General features: G+C 45.5%; 2 protein-coding genes across 2 annotated transcripts in view; both read right to left on the bottom strand.

The window, feature by feature from the left end:
* FAXC (failed axon connections homolog (Drosophila)) overlaps window positions 1-2203 on the bottom strand; it is a 23485-nt gene extending 21282 nt beyond the window's left edge. Inside the window, exon 1 of the mRNA XM_010006324.1 lies at window positions 2157-2203. Coding sequence (XP_010004626.1) covers window positions 2157-2203 — 47 coding nt within the window. The remainder of the gene's footprint in view (window positions 1-2156) is intronic.
* Window positions 2204-11011: 8808 nt separating this feature from the next.
* Window positions 11012-16966, bottom strand: COQ3 (coenzyme Q3 methyltransferase). The gene is made up of 7 exons (XM_010006323.1): window positions 16963-16966; window positions 16640-16763; window positions 16102-16254; window positions 15839-15938; window positions 14066-14308; window positions 12622-12781; window positions 11012-11211 (listed from the first exon to the last, which is right to left on the bottom strand). The coding sequence occupies exons 1-7, from the start codon at window positions 16964-16966 to the stop codon at window positions 11012-11014; spliced, it is 984 nt and encodes a 327-aa protein (XP_010004625.1).
* Between the last annotated feature and the right edge of the window lie 860 nt (window positions 16967-17826).

The raw sequence follows: 17826 nt of genomic DNA, 5'->3' as shown, positions 1-17826 counted from the left end.
GGGGTCCCCGCGTCCCGCAGAGGGGCCGCCCTCCCTCTTCAGGCCGGGCAGAGCATCACGCCCGGCAATGTCTGTCCTAAATTCAGGGCGAAAAGCCCGGGGTGTGCCCGGGTGGGATCCCCCGTGGGCTGCTGCTGCGCAGCAACTGAGGCCTGGGGGTGTGATCCCGGTGTTTTTGGGAGGGAAGGCGCCGTGTCGGCACGGGAACGCCCCCGCATCCCGCCGCGGGTGTCCGTGGGCCCAGGGGGGATGTTCCACGGGGTGACAGCACCTTGACACGGCAGGGGGATGCGGGGAGAAGGCAGCCGAGTGTCCCCACAGCAGATCCCTCGGGATTAACCCGGCCCCAGGGTCCCGGCGCTCCCACGCCTGCAGCCTTCCTGCCGCCCCGGGATGGGGCGGGCGGGAATTCGCCTCCTGTCCTGCCAGATTCCCTGATCCTGAAAGGCCGGCAAAGCCCTTTGTCGCTGATTAACACCATTGCCCAAATGCTTCTTCACGGAGCGCTGCGGTGTGTGCACGGCTGCTCCAAAAAGTCACCCGGGTGTTCTGTTAATGCCATCGGGGGCCGCAGAACCGACCCGGTTCTGCACACAAATCGAGGAACTTCCCGTGTCCCGCAGGGGATAGACAAGGGTTACGGCCAGGGTGTTGTAGCAGCTCTGCCTCAGGCTGTGGGACAGATGAGACCAAGGAGGAGGATGAGATGTCAGAGCCCAGCGCTGGAGCTCAGACCCATGTGCCCAGATCTCCAAGTGCCAGTTTTGCTTTCAGCTCTGCTGGGCAGCATCACTGAAAGCACCAGCCTCTGCCTGCTGCCTGCACTCGCCAGGGAAGATGCTGTGCTCTGGCACCTTCCTGCAGCAGCTCCTTGCAGCGTTTCATTTTTATTCCCGGCTCTTAACTTGTTGTTTTCTGGTGCTCAGTAACCACAGGCTAGAGCGCAGCGTTTGATGCGTGGCTGGTGTTTGGTGCTGTGCTGACACGCTGCTCTCAGGAGTTCATGGGCTCAGAGCAATCCCAGGGACCTGGTTGCTCCCTCCAAAACCTGCTGAGCTCCTTTGCCCTCAGCCCTCGGGAGGTGCTGGCTCTTCACAGCTCCTGGGCCACTCCACACTACAGATGCTGCACAGGTAATGAAGTCAGATTGGAAAGTGAGAGCAGCAGCCACTTCATGCCACAGCTGATCATTCGCTGCATGAGGTTTTGTTGGATTCTTATGACAGGGCAGAGGAGAGACAAAGCAGAAAAGTGCTTTTTTTCCTACTATAGCACATGCAAATCTCAGGCTGAAGATTTATGGCAAGTGGCAGACAGCCTAGGAAATCTGGACTGTCACAGCTTGGTAGCTGGTCTCAGCTTTTGCTACTACAAGAGAATTGCTTGCTGTGTTACAGATAAGAGGGATCCGGTTACAGATGGGATCTAAGCCTCTGTGAGGGCAGAGAAGGGTCCTGGGCATCCACAACCCAGCTGCTGCCACTGCTTGACTGTCAGAGGCAAATGACCTAGGAGGTGCAGGTCAAAATGTCACATATTGGTAGCCAGAGCTTAACACCAGCAAATAAAGAACACGGATGAAACACAAGTTCTGTACCCTCCTACCTCTCCCACACGCTCGACTCACAGGCTGTGCCCTGCCAGCCTCTCTTCCTCATGCATTCAAAGTCTCCTGCCAGCAGGTACTGAATCCATTTGCCCTGGCAGTCTGGTAGCCAAGCTTACCTGGGGCCAAAACAGCACAGAGCACGTTCTCAGCCTGCTGTTTCCGTGGGTGTGGAAGAAGGTGGTGTCCATTCCTCCAGAGGAGGCACACAGCCTTGCAAGGCAGCAGTGCTGCCTGTGACCAGTGACTTGTGTTAGGCTTATTAGATGGTGGCATTGCCCTGGGACCCAAGCCATTGCACTTTGGCCAGCAGGGAGTGTGGCTTTCTGCCTCTGTGCATCGCGGGTACTGCAGTCCCAGGCTGGTTCCTGTCATACATTCCAGTTTTCCCACCTTCTAAGATGCTCACAGGTGATGCCCACTGGACTGACAGCCACCTCACTGTCTCCCTCAGGGAGGGTGGGAATCCAGCTCTGCCTCTCTGCTGAATTATCACTTTTCATTCTTTGGAGTGGTGCAAGTAAGAGCAGGCACTGCTACACCCACACACCTGTCTGGCTGCAAACACACACCAAGCGTGGCACCATCTGGAGCCATGATCCCTCAAACACATCACGCAGAGCAAAATAAGATCTAATACATTAAAGGACACTTTGATCTGTAATCTGTTCTAGTGCAGCTGCCTAAGGGAAGACACAGTAACAGGATAAAATCAGTAGATTTTTCCAGTTAGCACAAACCTAAGCCCACCAATCGAAAATGTGCTCTGAGCCCAGCAGATGGGATGGGCCTTTGCACAGCCCCACTGCAGAAGCTGCCCCATCTGTATGTTGGCTGAGAACTAACTCAACATTTTGAAAATCAAGGTTCACCTTCACTGCGTTGCCCTGAGTTTTGCTTTCCTGTGCTGCTGCCAACTGAAGAGCAGAGCTTCACTCAGCAGGTCTCCCCTGGGGCTCAAGAAACAGGGCCACCCATTTCTGCTCGTCTGCCGCGCTGGTGTCACCCAGGGCTCCTACTCACTGCCCTCTCTGTTCCAAGCAGCCAGAATTTGGACAGCATAAAGCTTTTAACAGCTCTGGTAATTGGTATGGGTTGTTTTCATGGGCTGCTCTGCTGTGCCCTTGTGCAGCGACTGGCTGTCCCCAGAGTGACAGCCCTGTTCAGGTGGGAGTCTCACTGCTGACAGGGCAGCCTCTGGTGTACAGAAATGCTTTCCTTCTTCTTGGAATAGCCCAGACTTACTGGGCCCTTGTCTGAAGAAGACATGATAGGGTTAATGGTGAGGAATGAGTTTTCGAGAGGATGAAAAAAGACTTTTCATTGCCAGCAGGTGCTCCAAGATCCTTCTGAAACAATCACTGACTGATGCCAGGATGGGTTTTGTTGTAATATTAATCATCTCTCTGGGCAGCTTGAGTTTCATATACATGTGGGGTTTTTTTAAATTATTCAGATAAAACCAGTCAGTGTAAAGCTGCAAAATGGACATGCTGCATTTTGAGCTGGATTTAGAAAGCAGGTTAATGATAACTTTAATGACATGCAAAGATACAAATACACAAGACATGCAAACATCCAGAGTCCAGATAACTTCTGTGCTATAACCAAAGCACCTATGTCTAAGTCCACATTAAATGCAATTCCAGCAGTTCCCCCAAGTGTACCTTGCACTCTCTGGTGAACAAAGCCACTTTCTGAGGTGATGCACATCCCAAGACTGTGCTGAATGATGTAAATAACTCAAGGTTCCTTGCTTTTGCCAAAATAAAAGGCATGGCATGAAACCTCCTGCTTTCTTCAGGTGGAAATACTGAGTCTGGCCACTGCTGAGTTGGTCACATGCATTAGTTCTCTATACAGAGACAGATATATAGAAAAAAAGATACTCAGCTGACAGGCCTACAGTGTCATGATCCTTTAGTCGTTTCTATTTTATTACAAGTTTTTTGGATACCTGGCAACCCTCATAATGTTTTGGGGGTTAGTTACACTTTTATAATCAGATCTTCCATGTGAAACTTGCTCAGTGGCAGAAGAGTGTTGGGAACACCTACAGATTGCTTGCCACAGCCTCGTGCAGTTGTTCCCAGACCTTGCCTGTTTGTAAGTGCTCTCCCTCTCCCATTTACAGCATCGTCTGATCAGAATTAAGGTTTGCAGTACATACTGCTGTGACCTGCTTGGTCCCTCAGTTCATATTTGATTAATAACAGAGATGTATGAAGTTTTTGCAGATTTCCTTAAACCGATTTCCTTTCCTTACCATATTTACTCTTTCAAAAGATGCACAGTCTTCAGAGATAGCCCTGTTAAGTAAAAGAGGTGGATTTGGGGGGAAAACAAGTTGTTTAATGCATCTGCCTTAGATTAGCTAGGAACTAGTCTAAGGTGATAATGGCAGAGTGCTACCTGCTGCAGACCCTGCAAAACAGAGCAATGTACCATTAGTGAGCACAAACCCTGTCAATCCAGGGCAACAGGACCACAAGATGTGAAGAGGAGATTGTTCCAGCACAACACATTTGTCTGCAAATCAACTCCCAGCTGAAGGCTGCAGGAGGAAAATGAAAAGGAATGGAAACAGGGAGGAGAGCCACTTCCAGAGGACATGTCCCTGAGGCCAGCTCTGTGCTTTCACCTCCTGAGAGCTCTGGAAATAAAGAGGGATATGAGAGGCAGCTGCAGAGCCAATGGCCTGCTGCCTGCAGCCTCTGGGGAGGGGAACTGATGAGCACCATAGCAGATAGCAAGATTTTGGTTTATTGTGAACTAGATTCTGGAAAAAAGGTGCTTGCCAAGTAGACCTGTAAGTAGTAGCTTCTTTCTTACCTACAGGGAGGATTCAGTAAGGGAGAGATGCTGCACAACCTACGTGGGAATGCTGTCCTGCCTAGACAAGCCATGTGAAGTTTCTTCTGTTACTTGCCATGAGGTCTTGCAGCCCATGTTGCTTCTTCCCTTTTTTGCCCTTTCATGGGACATCACATCTGACTACAGCTTCAGAAACTTTGGCACCTATGTTGATCTGGGCTTTCATACTTCCTTTGGAGAAGGAAAAAACAAGGTGTCTGCAGAGTACTTTGTCAGCAGCCATAGCAAGATGAGGCAGATCTCATCCTCCACACACACATTGCTCCTTAGAAGACACCTTTTGTTGGCAGCTTTGCCAGGACTTTTCTTACTGTTTTGTACTGAGAAATGCTCTTCTGGTGATTGAAAATTCAAAGGGTCTCCTGGCTGCAGAGCAGAGGCAAGCTCATGGTCAGAGAACTGTCCTGTGTTCAGATGCTTTGCATTCTCACGGAATTAGATGGTCTCACTATTAGGATTGGGAAGGGTGAGGAGGAGGGAAATGAACACCAGGCCATCTCTCTCTGACATTGGAAGGAAATCTGGTGCTGCTGAGTTTAGATGGTCCAACATTGGGGTTTACTGGTTTTGAACACCCCGGGGTGTGGCAGAGACACACTGCTCGGTGTCCCTGCGGTGATGGCAGGCACTGGTGGCTGTGGATGTGCCCATCTGGGGCAGCAGCACCTTCAGGGCAGACCCACCAGGGCTCTGGGGGTAGCCAAGACACATCAGTGAAGTGTAGCTTCAAGGTGTGTCAGGGGAGGGGGTCTGAGCTGCTGCTTCTCCAACAGCTGGAAGGCAAAGCTGGGAGTTAAACCCGAAGGTTCACTGCTGGGGCTGGGCTTCATCAGAGGGTGTCCAGCTCCATCTGCTAACTTTGACAGCTATTTATTTGAGCTGGACACATCCTTCTGAGGTCTCCTTCTCATTGTATTTTTTACTTTCATTTTTGTATGCCTTCAGGTTTTGTGTGCTTATTCGAATTCAGGAAAATAAACACTAGGTCTCTTTCTGTATCTTCTATTATTTCAAGTTTTATAACACGACTACTGTACCAGGCAATACTAGCAGTTTAATCTCCAAGTTGTTTCAGGGTTTTGGTTTTTTTAAGTTAACTTCATCTCATGAGGACACAACAGAAGTTTCAGATTTATTAATGGAACAGTAATGGTCTTCACAATCCTTTTAAGCAGAAAACAATTTTATTTTTTAGAAAAAGTATTGATTATATGTCTGGAGTGACTCCACGTAGGAATAAATGCACAATAAAATGCAGATCAAAGAATACATCCTGAATTCCTAATGGCTGTGCAATTAATGCATGTGTAAATCAAGACAGGTCAGGTGATTTTACATCCCAGGTGAAATTCCAGCCTGTCTGGCTGGAATAAAACATTACATGATTTTACATTGCTTCAAGAAAATGGGACATATGTCAATACAAATAAAGTCCATGGTTAGCACAAAGTTTATATTATTAGAATTTTGTCCCATAACCTGGAGGAACCAGAAGAAATACAATTTTGTTTTTATAATGAAAACATCATCTGAAAATAACATTATTTTTATCCAAATTTAGAGCACTGTTCAGCCTAAGCAGATTCAAATTATTTTGAAAGGGTTGTAAAAGAAGCATTTTCTGCTTTCCATTGGAGAAGGGAATGGGGGAAGTATGTGCTCATGATGGCAAGACATTGCATCACGTATAGACAATTAATTTTTGGTGACTCATCATGAAGCAAGAGACAATGCAACAGTATCCACCCTCAGCTGGAGAAGCAGAAAGTTATTCTGAGACAGCACAGAACCAAATAAACCACAAAGTCTGGTTGAGAGGTACTGAAGGATGGTTGCACACCAGGTATGACTGCTCCCTCACAGGCCCAGCAAAGCCCAGCAGAGGCAGCAAGGCAGAAAAAAAAAAGTGCTGTCAAGCAGTTTGAGAACTTCAAAGGGGAGCTGAAGGAGGTAGAGAAATTATAAATTCGGGTTTATGCATTTTCCCCCTTTAGCAAGTTAACATTAGTAATTTTATGTAATGAACATCAACTGAAGTCAACAGCGTTGTTGTTTTAGGATACAAGTTGTTTGTACCTGTGGGCATCTTGGGATGGATAGTGAAGTTTTTCTATCGCTTATGAGTGAGCCTGATAAAAGGGAATTAAATGCAAAGTAGTAGAGTGGGAATACACCTGCATGTGGCAGGGCAAGAGATCCTCTGCACAAACGTCTGCGGGCGCAGGCATTTGGAACGAGGCGCTGGAGGTGAATGTGCAGTAACAAGTGGGAGGCTGCAGATACCCAAACTGGTGTGCTTCAGTCTGACCCTGAGGCTGCCTCCCAACCACCAGTAGCTCCTGTTTGAAGGCACACTCAAAGTTGACTGCCCTGTCTACCTTTGCTTCCCATTTCTTGTCTCCATTGGAATCATCTTTATGATGTGTCCATCCACTTATCTTTGTGTCCAGCTCTGGAGCCCTCAACACAAGAGGGACATGCAGCTGCTGGAATGAGGCTAGCGAAGGGCCACAAAAATGATCTGAGGGCTGGAGCAGCTCTGCTACGAAGACAGGCTGAGAGAGTTGGGGCTGTTCAGTCTGGAGAGGAGAAGGCTTCAGGGAGACTTCCTAGCACCTTCCAGTGCCTGAAGGGGCTACAGGAAAGCTGGGGAGGGGCTTCTGGCAAAGGCTTGTAGTGAAACGACAAGGGGCAGCGGTCTTCAACTAGAGCAGGGTAGATTCAGATTGGATATCAGGAAGAAGTTCTTCACTATGAGGGTGGAGACACACTGGAACAGGTTGCCCAGAGATGTGGTGGAGGCCCCGTCCCTGGAGACATTCAGGCTGAGGCTTGATGAGCTTGATGATAGGGCTGGACTAGATGACCTTTAAAGGTCCCTCCCAACCCCCCACATTCTCTGAGCTTTATCTTCCAGGTATCACTCTTATTCCTTCTGCAACTTCTAGCTTCTCAATGCTGTCCCCCATTCCAGGTACTCCTGGGTACCTCCCAAATCCCTGCAACTACAGAATCAGAACTGATGTAATGATTCACATTCTGTCTTACTTTTTCTCCTCCAGCCTGCTTCATCAGGCTGGCTAATTAGAGAGGCTGAGCCTTTAGACTTCTGAACATCTGGACTGCATGTGATTATTCCTTTCAAGCATTTCTTAGAAGAGTGTTGAAAATAAGCATTCTTTTTTTTTCTTTCTTTTTTCTTTTTTTTTTTAATTAAAGCTGAGTTTTCAACATAAGGAAAGAACTTGAGAAGCTATTTTCAGAAAAACTTTCTACAAAGGCAGCCTTTATGTCTACTCAGCCACTAAACATTTCCTTTCCCACTAATTTTCCCTCCTTTTTTCCATTCCCTGGGAACGAGACACACGGTTGTTTGTGGAAACGTATGTAAAGAAATTGTAAAGTTCTGCAAAAATGGCCATGAAATATCACTGACCACCAACAGGCAGTGAGATGGCATAATGGGACATCAAGTTCTGCTTTTACTTAAAAAGGAAATAAAATGCCCTCCAAGGCTCTCAAACTACTCAAATTGGGCCTAAGTGCAATTAACATTTCAGTCACAATCTGAAGGTGTTGTTCCACAGGGCAGGGGGAGACAACCTAGAAGTTTACTGTCCCTCAAGGAGCCATTTGGCCCCTACTCTCTCCCTGGCCATGTGCTCCCACTGGCCACCTCCTGGCTGGCATTGGTCCTCAAAGGTGGTAAAATTCAGCTCCCTGAACTGAACCACCAGCATCCCAAGAGGAAAAAAAAAAAAAAAAGCCAATTAAAAAAAATAATTACTATTTAGACAAGCACCAGTCCCAGCAAAGGGCTGGGACTGGGGCAGTGAGGACTGATGGGGGAGAGATCATAGAATCAGCAAATTGTTCTTGTTGGAAAAGACCTTTAAGATCATTGAGTGCAACCAGATGAGACAACATGATGAGCCACATCAAAGCTGAATAGCTGAGACTGCCTAGAACAATATGGTTTGCTCAGTTGGATTTTTTAGTTGTTTTTTTGCCAGATCAGGTTCTTGCTCTGCTTTGTTTTGTTGCAGAAGCAAATGGCTGGGAATGGCAGAGTCAAGAGTTTACAACCAGAAATAAAAGAGAGGCTGAAAAAGAGTAAGCCTTAAATATGACCTTCTCTCCAACTCAAAGCAAGAATCACCTCTTGCCTCAGCCCTCACCCCAGCTGCGTGCCTGGTGCTTTAATATTCCTTCCTTTGCCTCCAAACACCACTATTCCTGCAAGCATCACACCTACGGCTCTACTCTTAGGAAAAACTTGGAACAAGAAAGCCAAAAGATCTGCAAACTGATTTGACTTCAATTCTGCCCATTTCAATAGCACCTATCAAATCTCCACAGCAGCTGGGCTAAGAGAAGCATGAAGCTACTGGTTTCCTAAGCACAGATTTTAAGAAGTTTCTGCAGCATGGATATGTAGGATGTCTTCAGTGCACAGTATGGAATTTAGTATCTCACTAACATGATCTCTACTGCCATCATTTAGTTTCTAGCTTAAAAAAGAGGGTGTTTTAACCAGAGGAATTAAATACAGCCAGAAAGGTTAGGGTACCCTACTAAGAGAAGAAAACAGAGGCCTAGAGACTGAAGCTGGGGCACATCAGGACCTCTGGAGACACACCGTGAGTACAAGGACCTGTGCAAGCAGTCCATACTCCTTTGCCCCCACCACTCATTAAACACTGCCAGGTTGACAGAGCATCTAGGAGCAGAAGGTCAGGGGCTTGCAATGATGTTTTTGTCAAAAATAAGGGTATCTGAGGACAGCCAGGTCCATGTGCTTGTTGCCTAAATGCCAGACATTGGTATGGGAGCCCTTTTATGAGCCTGGACAGGGAGAACCCGAGCAGCATGAAAGACTTTTTGTGCTAGATTCAAAGAAATAGGCACTAAAACCCCCCCAACAAACAGTTCCTTCACCACGTGGCTTGCACTGTAGCAGTAAACACCTTTAGAGATAAGTCCATTTATCTAAGAGAAAATTAAGGGGTGACAGTGCAAAAACTACACCAACTACACCTACTGGACAGAGACAGATTGTATCAGAATGGTCCTTCACCTCAAAAATGAAGGTGTTAAGACATCACTGGCTGGGATCTGAGGTTAGATCACTTAAACTGAACAACTTCTGTAATAATCTGCTTATTGATATAGTTGCTTCTCCATCACAGAACTCTTTATGTGAAGATGAATCTCCTTCCCAAAGAGAATCTACAGCCCAAATAGAATGATAAAGCAGGGTTGACTGTCACATCATACTAGATAATCCTTTTCAGTCTTAATACCTTTGAATTACTATTATTTCCATTTTAAATTAACTACATTCTTCCATGTATCATCAGATCAATCGTGGAACTTGGATCCCAAGGCATCATCCAGATGCAGCAGAGCAGAAGGATGCAAATGTGTAATATAATGACAGCCCACCAAACCTCCTGCATCAGGAGGAATGCAGTAATAGCAAAAAAAAGCCTCCACCCAAAAACAACCCCCCAACCCCCCCCACCCCCACAAAAAAAAGAAGAACAAGTTAATTTTGATCCATGCAAACTAAAAGTTAGAAAAACACAGCCAGCCCACCCTTCTACTTGTACACAAGCAGAGAGAAAAAAGTGGCAGAGAGAGAAGCAAAGATAGAATCATGGACAGACACAAGCCATTTTATTACAAAGTCCTATTTCATTGTAGAACAACACTTTTCCTTAACCTGGTACCAGAACATGTTGCACTTCAATTTCAGGACAGAATCCTAATGTATATTTTTTTTTCTAGCATAAAGCTCTGGTTGTTCAGTAAATATTTACCTGCAACTTTACTTCCCTTTACTTGGGTGTTTATTTGGATGAAATAACAAGCACAGACATAAAGTACCTTTATGGTGAAAAGGCTTCTGCCAGCTGAAACAGTCTGGTCCAGACTCTTCTTCCACCACTGCAGTTAGTTCGTATCCACTGTAGAAACACCATGACCTGACAGAGCGGGATTGCTGCTTTTTTTGGTTTTTGTTTGTTTTGGGTTTTTTTTTCCTCAGGGAAAAGGCATAATACAGAAGCAAGTGGTTTTTAAGTGTTTCATGTATTTTAATTGACTCTGTTCAGTAATTTAAATATCTAAGGCATTTAATTTGTCATACACTATTGTGTTTTTAAACTTTCTACATTTAAACTATTATTCTGTGGAGATCTAGTTTTCTAGTAGGACTGAAAATACCATCACATAAAGAGCTTCATCCAAGCTACTGACAGAATAATTTGCATTTTCCTGTCTAACAATTTAAAACTACTTTCTTACAAAAATACTTGCTCTTTAAAAGCTTTGCTCATTTCAGTCTTAAATAATTCCTGAGATAATGGGCACTTGTTTTTTTCTCTGAGACTGCCCTAAAATACTGTGCCAAAAATAGCATAATCACTATTAATGCAAACAGCAAGCTTGTTGTTAAAAAACGTTTTATTATGCCCATCTGGGTGAAACCTTGTTTTCTGTTGCTGGTGGCAGTCCATCCCCACACATCTAGGAGAGGGCACTGCCAGCTGTGGCTGAAGGCTGCTCATTTTCCACCTCTGACAGGGCACCTGGTGGCCTTGACTGTCCCTGCACCCCCAGCTTCACAGCGTGCATTGCATAGTTAATGCTTGTGCTTTCCATCCAGCTCCACGACCCCGAGAGGGGATTATACAACATCCCATTCACAGTCTTGACTGAGAAGCCATCTAGAAAAGAAAGAAGGCATAAAGCAACTGATGTTTTTCAATACTGTGAGACACTGCAGCCTCAGTCCCTTTAGAACAGCGGGTCAGAAACGCGGTTCTTCCTCCCAGCTGGGGAGCAGAGCTGCACAGGCTGCCCCTTGTCAGCCAGCACCATGAGCAGTGCCCACGGGCAGTGCTGGTGACAGCAGGTCCTGCTGCTGGCAGGAGCAGCACCAGCTCTTTGCCAGGCCACCTCCCATGAGCAGGCAAAGAACCACTGCAAAGGAGGTAGGATAAGAAACCCCAGACTCCACACCCCCTCATCTGGTGCCTGGGAAGGGCTGCTGGAGGTGGAGACATCCTTCAGGCTGACATCACACACCTCAAAATGATGCGTATCTTTGGAAGGATTCTGCAGAACCCCCTTGGAAGAGGAAATGTAAGAAAGAGGCAGAAGAATGCCATCAAGCACCAGTAATGAGTGATTCAGCCCTCCCTGCTGAGCAGCAATCTCTGTTCACCACACGGATTTGCTGTGTCCCAGGATACCCGAGGGAAGGCAGAAAACAAACACCCTCTCAAAACCAATCACTCCACTCCACCTGCTCCTCCTTTTGAAGGGGGAACAGAAAGACCCAGCACCATGTGAACAGGTATTAGTCATGTTCCCTACTGCATTGCTGCAAAGTGCCAGGAGAAGACCTTGCCACAAGAACAGCTCAACTCATACTTCAGCTTCTTTACAGTGAACTAATGCAAAATGAAATACATGGTGAGAGTGTTTTAAAACATCTGCAGGGAAGGAGGGCAATGGGCAGAACTCTTCCCAGCTTAGCACCTTCTCTACTTTAAAAGCAATCAAATCAGGGCCATTGAATTATTTCTTCAAGGCAGTATCACACTGAGTAATGAATCTGTGGTAGGTTTCATCTTCACATTTTTGGAAAATATTTTAGCAACATAACACGAATAAAGAACATGGAGCAGCAGCCAAAAATAAAAATGCCTTCACCCAGGAGAAAGATGACAAACAGTGCAGTGGCAGCACTGCAGCTCTGGAGTGTCACCACAGTTATTTTCTCAAACCTGACCTAGAGGATTGGAAGCACTTCAGAGAGTAGAGCCTGCCACCAGAATGGGGTGGAAAACCTTGGCCTTTTCTGTTAGGCTATTAAACAGTGGGGCACCTGTAATGGTCATTTTGTTTCTGCATTCTTAGGACTCCACCTTGCTTATTTACTTTATGCAAAATCCAGTAAGCAGTATGGTCTTTAAACCAGAAATGACACTCATAATATACATATTAACTCACATAGGAAAGGCAGTGTGTACTATTGTCAGTGCTCACCCCACCTATCTCATCCCTGTGCCATTTCTACAGGGAGCATTTGAGTGTATCTCTACATTCCCATCACCCGGCCTGGAACTTACTTGATTCCAGGAGGCTCTCCAACTCTTCAGGGGGAACAAACTTCTCCCACTCATGTGTTCCTTCTGGCACAATGCCTATTATTTTTTCTGCAACCAGGATTCCCAGGACATAGGACAACTGCGTTTTATTGATTGTAGTAATGAATAAAGAACCTCCAGGCTAATTAAAATATTGAAATGCTCCATTAGAAGAATATTTAATTTAAAAAAACCAAACAAACTGTAAATTGAATCACATTAAAACACATAATTTGTCTATCTACAAGTCTACATACTCATTGTAATATAATCAAAACAGTCAACAGGATCCAAGTCTTGGATGGTCTGATAAACATTTCCTTGCCCAAAAAACATCTAACAAAGTCACTTACAACATAATATTGCCCAGGAAATTAATAAATAAAAGGTATTACAGTATATCCAATAACTAAGATAAAGACTGATTATATCCACACATAACTATGAACCTTTAAAAGCAATCAAGGAGCACATCTGCTGTGATGCTAGAGCTGGAACAGAATTTTGTGAGTCAGACACATAATTAGAGCCAGTTGCAGTGCAGTGTGAGCCACAGGTTCCCATTTCACTGTGTCCAGCCCTGGAGGCCTCAACACAAGAGGGACATGGCCTGTAGGAACAGGTCCAGAGAAGGGCCACAAAAATGACCAGAGGGCTGGAGCAGCTCTGCTATGAAGACAGGCTGAGAGAGTTGGGGCTGTTCAGCCTGGAAAGGAGGAGGCTCCAGGGAGATCTTCTAGTGGCCTTCCAGTGCCTGAAGGGGCTACAGGAAAGCTGGGGAGGGGCTGTTTACAAAGGTGTGCAGCAATAGGACAAGGGGCAGTGGTCTTAAACTAGAGCAGGGCAGATTTAGGTTAGACATTAGGAAGAAATTTTTCACAATGAGGGTGGTGAAGCACTGGAACAGGTTGCCCAGAGAAGTGGCGGAGACCCCACCCCTGGACACATCCAAGGTCAGGCTTGACAAGCCTTTGAGCAACCTGATCTAGTTAAAAAGGTCCCTGTGCACTGCAGGGGGGCTGGACTAGATGACCTTTAAAGGTCTCTTCCAACCCCACACATTCTATGATTCCATGATAGCTGTCCAGCAGCAGCAGCACTGCCATGTTTTGTCTCACCTCAGTGAAATGAGATTCAACCAGATTTCTCAAGGTCTTGATGAAAAGCAACACTGCAAGGCTAGGTGATGCCATGAACACTTTTCTAAGGCAGCTCTGGGGAAATAAATTTCCTCTAACTTCCCAACTGCAGTTGGGAAGACAGTTTTTTGCATCATGGAGGAGATTGGAAGGCACCTCTGGAGATTGGTTCAGACTTCAAGGTGGAGAAATTAACACAGATGTAGGTGTTTTCACATTCCTTCAAATGGAAGCCTTAATAATAAAAGAGAAGAAATATTCCAAATAATGAAAGCAAAAACTCTTACCTTTAACACCTGAGAGCAACACTTGATAAACGTTTCAAGGTCAGCAACATGCTCCACTACTTCAGAAGCTACAATTACATCAAAGGTTTCCATACACTCTTCCACAATCTCCTCCAGTGAACTGGACTTGTACTGTATTCTCTTGGCCAGGACTGGATCAAATGACTTGTGTTGATCTGCTGTTCTAATGTTGTCCTCCAGAGGATCAATTCCAGTAACCGAAGCTCCCAGCCTACCTAGAGGCTAATAATACAGAGTAGAACTTATTCTCTGCATGAAAATAATCGACTTAAAGGTGTCTGCAACTTTGCACTGTACATACATGATGCAGGAAGTATCTATCAGAGAACAAGGCAAACAACAATAAATCATGAGCTCTGATCCAGCAATTTTCTGTGAAATTTTCATTGAAGCCAAGAAAAAGATATGCTGGAATAGACACATTTAAATTGTCTTTTAGAATATATTTTTCTGAACCATTTTGTTACACCACATCAAGATTTCCTCTACAGTTACCCCCCAATAGAGGAAAAACAAAGGGGGAATTCAGCACAGTACTTATAGGGAAGAAAACAACACCATATTTAATTACTGCCATTACTTTCTTCAACATCCACCTGTAATGGTAAATCCTCATATCTTTTTAATGGTTACTTAATATATTATTATCTCTGGGACTTTCTCACTGCTGAGAACTAAACACTGATGTCTACTAGGATAGCATCAGGCTTGGCTGTCACTCAAGTTTCTTCAGTGTCTTCTTACTCATGGGTTAACACCTCAAGCCATCACCTTTTCTGAAACAGGCTGCAGAACATGACCACAGGTGTGTTATTCCAACCTGAAATTCACTGGCTGTTGAGGCAGCACACCAGTTCTGCCAGCCTTGCTGGAGAGCAGGAGACCAAGACTACAGGATTTTGTTCAAAAAGAAGGAAAAAAACTCACAAACAACAAAACATGGTGAGAGATTCAATTCCTTTTTTAACACCTCGTTTCAGATGCTGATAAAGTTCATAGAGTAACTCAGCCAGATCTGTAACCCTAAATTCCCAAACCATCCCTAGTCAATTGATAGGATGTAGCACTGCTCACAGCTTGTGTGGCCAGAGGGTTCCACCACAAAGAGCTGCTTCTCAGGCCCAGGACTGTGCAGGCTCCTCAGAAAGCAGCTGTAACATCAGCCCCTGTACCAGAAGAGTCTTGCCTGACAAAGAGGAGGTATGTCCCAGGTGTTTGAGGCTTTTCCCATGGGATCAAAGCAAAGGCAGGAAGACCCACCCCAACACAGAAAACTGAAGATAAGCAATTCAAAGAAATTAACATGTAAGAACAAGTTTATTACAGAAAATACTTCTTTGCTAACAAGGGCTGTCATGATCAAAGTATTCTTGCCCAGCCTCTAAAGCAAAAAGAAGAAGGAAAAAAAGTTGTACTTGTCACACTGTGACTGCCCAGAGAAATACCAGAACCTTCACATCATTCCTCTCTCCTTTTCCTTAGTGTTTGAAATCTTATTTTTTGAACACCAAGATTTTACAACTTCTCATTAGCAATCCTCTCCTTTATTTGTAAACCACCATCACTATGCAAACAAAATATTCTCTGAGGCTCATAGAAGGCACTGGATCCCAAAACATGCTGCAACCAATATAGCAAAGAAGATAAAAGCTATTCCTCAGAGGGTGAGAAATTAAATCAGTGTAACAGTGAAATATTTCCAAAACCTTGTATGCTTTTCAACAAGAGAAGCCAGGGCACACCATTTCTTACCTCACTTAGCAGCCCACCACCACAGCCAACATCAAGAATCTTTACTCCAGAAAGTGGGTTTCCCAGATGGTAATTACTACTCATGTTCAACAGAGTATCTCTGAAAGAAAAAGGAGGTGATTCAGGGCAAACACACAAGGTGGCTTAGTAGATGAAATATGCAGTTATCTGAAGTACTGGTAACTGGTTTTCTTTCCCAGTGTTTTCTGAGGCTATGCAGAATTATTACAAATATTAAAAAAACCCTATCTTCAGAACCATACCTAATAAATGGCACTCTAATATCATTCATAGAATGAAGGGCTGAGTATTCTCCTTCTTCATCCCACCACTTATGTGCAAGGAGCTGGAATTTTTTCAATTCCTCTGAGTCCACTGATGAGTGTGAAGTGCTGAAAAGTCTCTTCATGGTGAGCCTAAAGAATGAAAGCTGAATGTCAGGAAACTAATACTGATATTTCATGTTAGCTTAAATATGGGAAAAAACAAATGCTGCAACATCAGAAAATGAAAAAATAAAGAAAAGATAAACCTCATGTTCCTTTAGGGAGTCGGGTCATACTTGATTAAAAACAAACAGACTTTTTGTACTGTGTGTATAATGTATCTTCCAAAACAGACAGTTGCACAACTGCATTTTTTAAGTTATTAATTAGTAAAACAAAAATAGGCCACATCAGACATTTAAGCATTTGTGAGACTGAAAAACAGCTTCATGTGACACTGTCACCAAGTAAAATTAAATTGTTAGAGAAAATGAAAGTCCTCATCACAAACGACTGTTTTAGATCCAGTACTTACACACTGCTTTTGCTGTTAGCCAGAGAGGCAGGCCAAGCCCTGCTGGGTGCCAGCTGTACTTTGCTGCTGTAGTTCTGAAGGGTACCTCTAAGGTCTGCCTGCACAGACAGACCAGCGTGGCCATCTGCAGAAATAAAAGGCATCCAAATGGAAAACATCAGCTTCATGAGAGCTCACAGGCAAAAAAACAACCCTGGTTCAACAATGCTGCTTTACACCACCACTGACAGTGCAAATCTCTGCTTATTATTGCACTTAGGAGTGCACAGGTGCTAACCAAACCAGCATATACTAGTTGAAAACCCCTGTACTTCTCAAGTTACGCATGATGACGTTTTTCAGAGTCTGAATGAAAAGGCGATTTTTATGTAGGTGCAATGATTCAGTTGGCCAGAATTTCGCCCAGATGTTCACTGTGACCACAAGCTGTGGGCGCGCACACACAGACACACACAGACACACACTGACACTGACACACACACTGACACAGGCACACACACTGACACACACATTGACACACAGACACAAACAAACACACACACACAGACACCCCCACACACACTGACACACAGACACAAACACACACACAGGCACACACACAGACACACACACTGACACAGGCACACACACACACAGACACACACACACATTGACAGACAACTCAGCTGTTTGTGACACAAACACACACAGACACAAACACACACAGACACAAACACACACAGACACAAACACACACAGACACAAACACACACAGACACAAACACACACAGACACAAACACACACAGACACAAACACACACAGACACAAACACACACAGACACAAACACACACAGACACAAACACACACACAGCTCCCCACACAGGTTCTCACTCTTCACTGCACACTGGAACCAGACTCCCACCGCTGCCCACGCCCGCTGTGCCGGGCGGGCTGGCAAGGAAAGCCCCAGCAGGCCTCGGGGATGGCGCAGACAGGCCAAGGGCACCGCCCTGCGCGCTGCCCCCCACGCCAAGGCCCCGCCGGGCACAACGCACCCTCACCCCACGACCCAGCCCCCCCAGCCCACGGCAACACCTCACTGTGCCCGTGGGGACGATTTCTGGGCGGCAGCGGGACCTGCAGACACGTCTCTGGGCTCAAGGTCCCCTAAGGAGGCGGCGGGGACGAACCCCTGGGTCGGGCACC

Source organism: Chaetura pelagica, unplaced genomic scaffold, assembly GCF_000747805.2.
Source record: "Chaetura pelagica isolate M959 unplaced genomic scaffold, ChaPel_1.0 scaffold399, whole genome shotgun sequence".
Classification (NCBI taxonomy): Eukaryota; Metazoa; Chordata; class Aves; order Apodiformes; family Apodidae; genus Chaetura; species Chaetura pelagica.
This window is presented reverse-complemented; position numbering and strand designations above follow the sequence as displayed.

Bases quoted from the DNA above. Each gene is read 5' to 3' on its own strand.
- COQ3 (XM_010006323.1), bottom strand. The intron at 14,309-15,838 runs GTAAGAAATGGT...CTGTATTATTAG, and splicing joins GTGGTGGGCTGCTAAGTGAG to CCTCTAGGTAGGCTGGGAGC. The intron at 12,782-14,065 runs GTAAGAGTTTTT...TATTTTAATTAG, and splicing joins GTTGCTCTCAGGTGTTAAAG to CCTGGAGGTTCTTTATTCAT.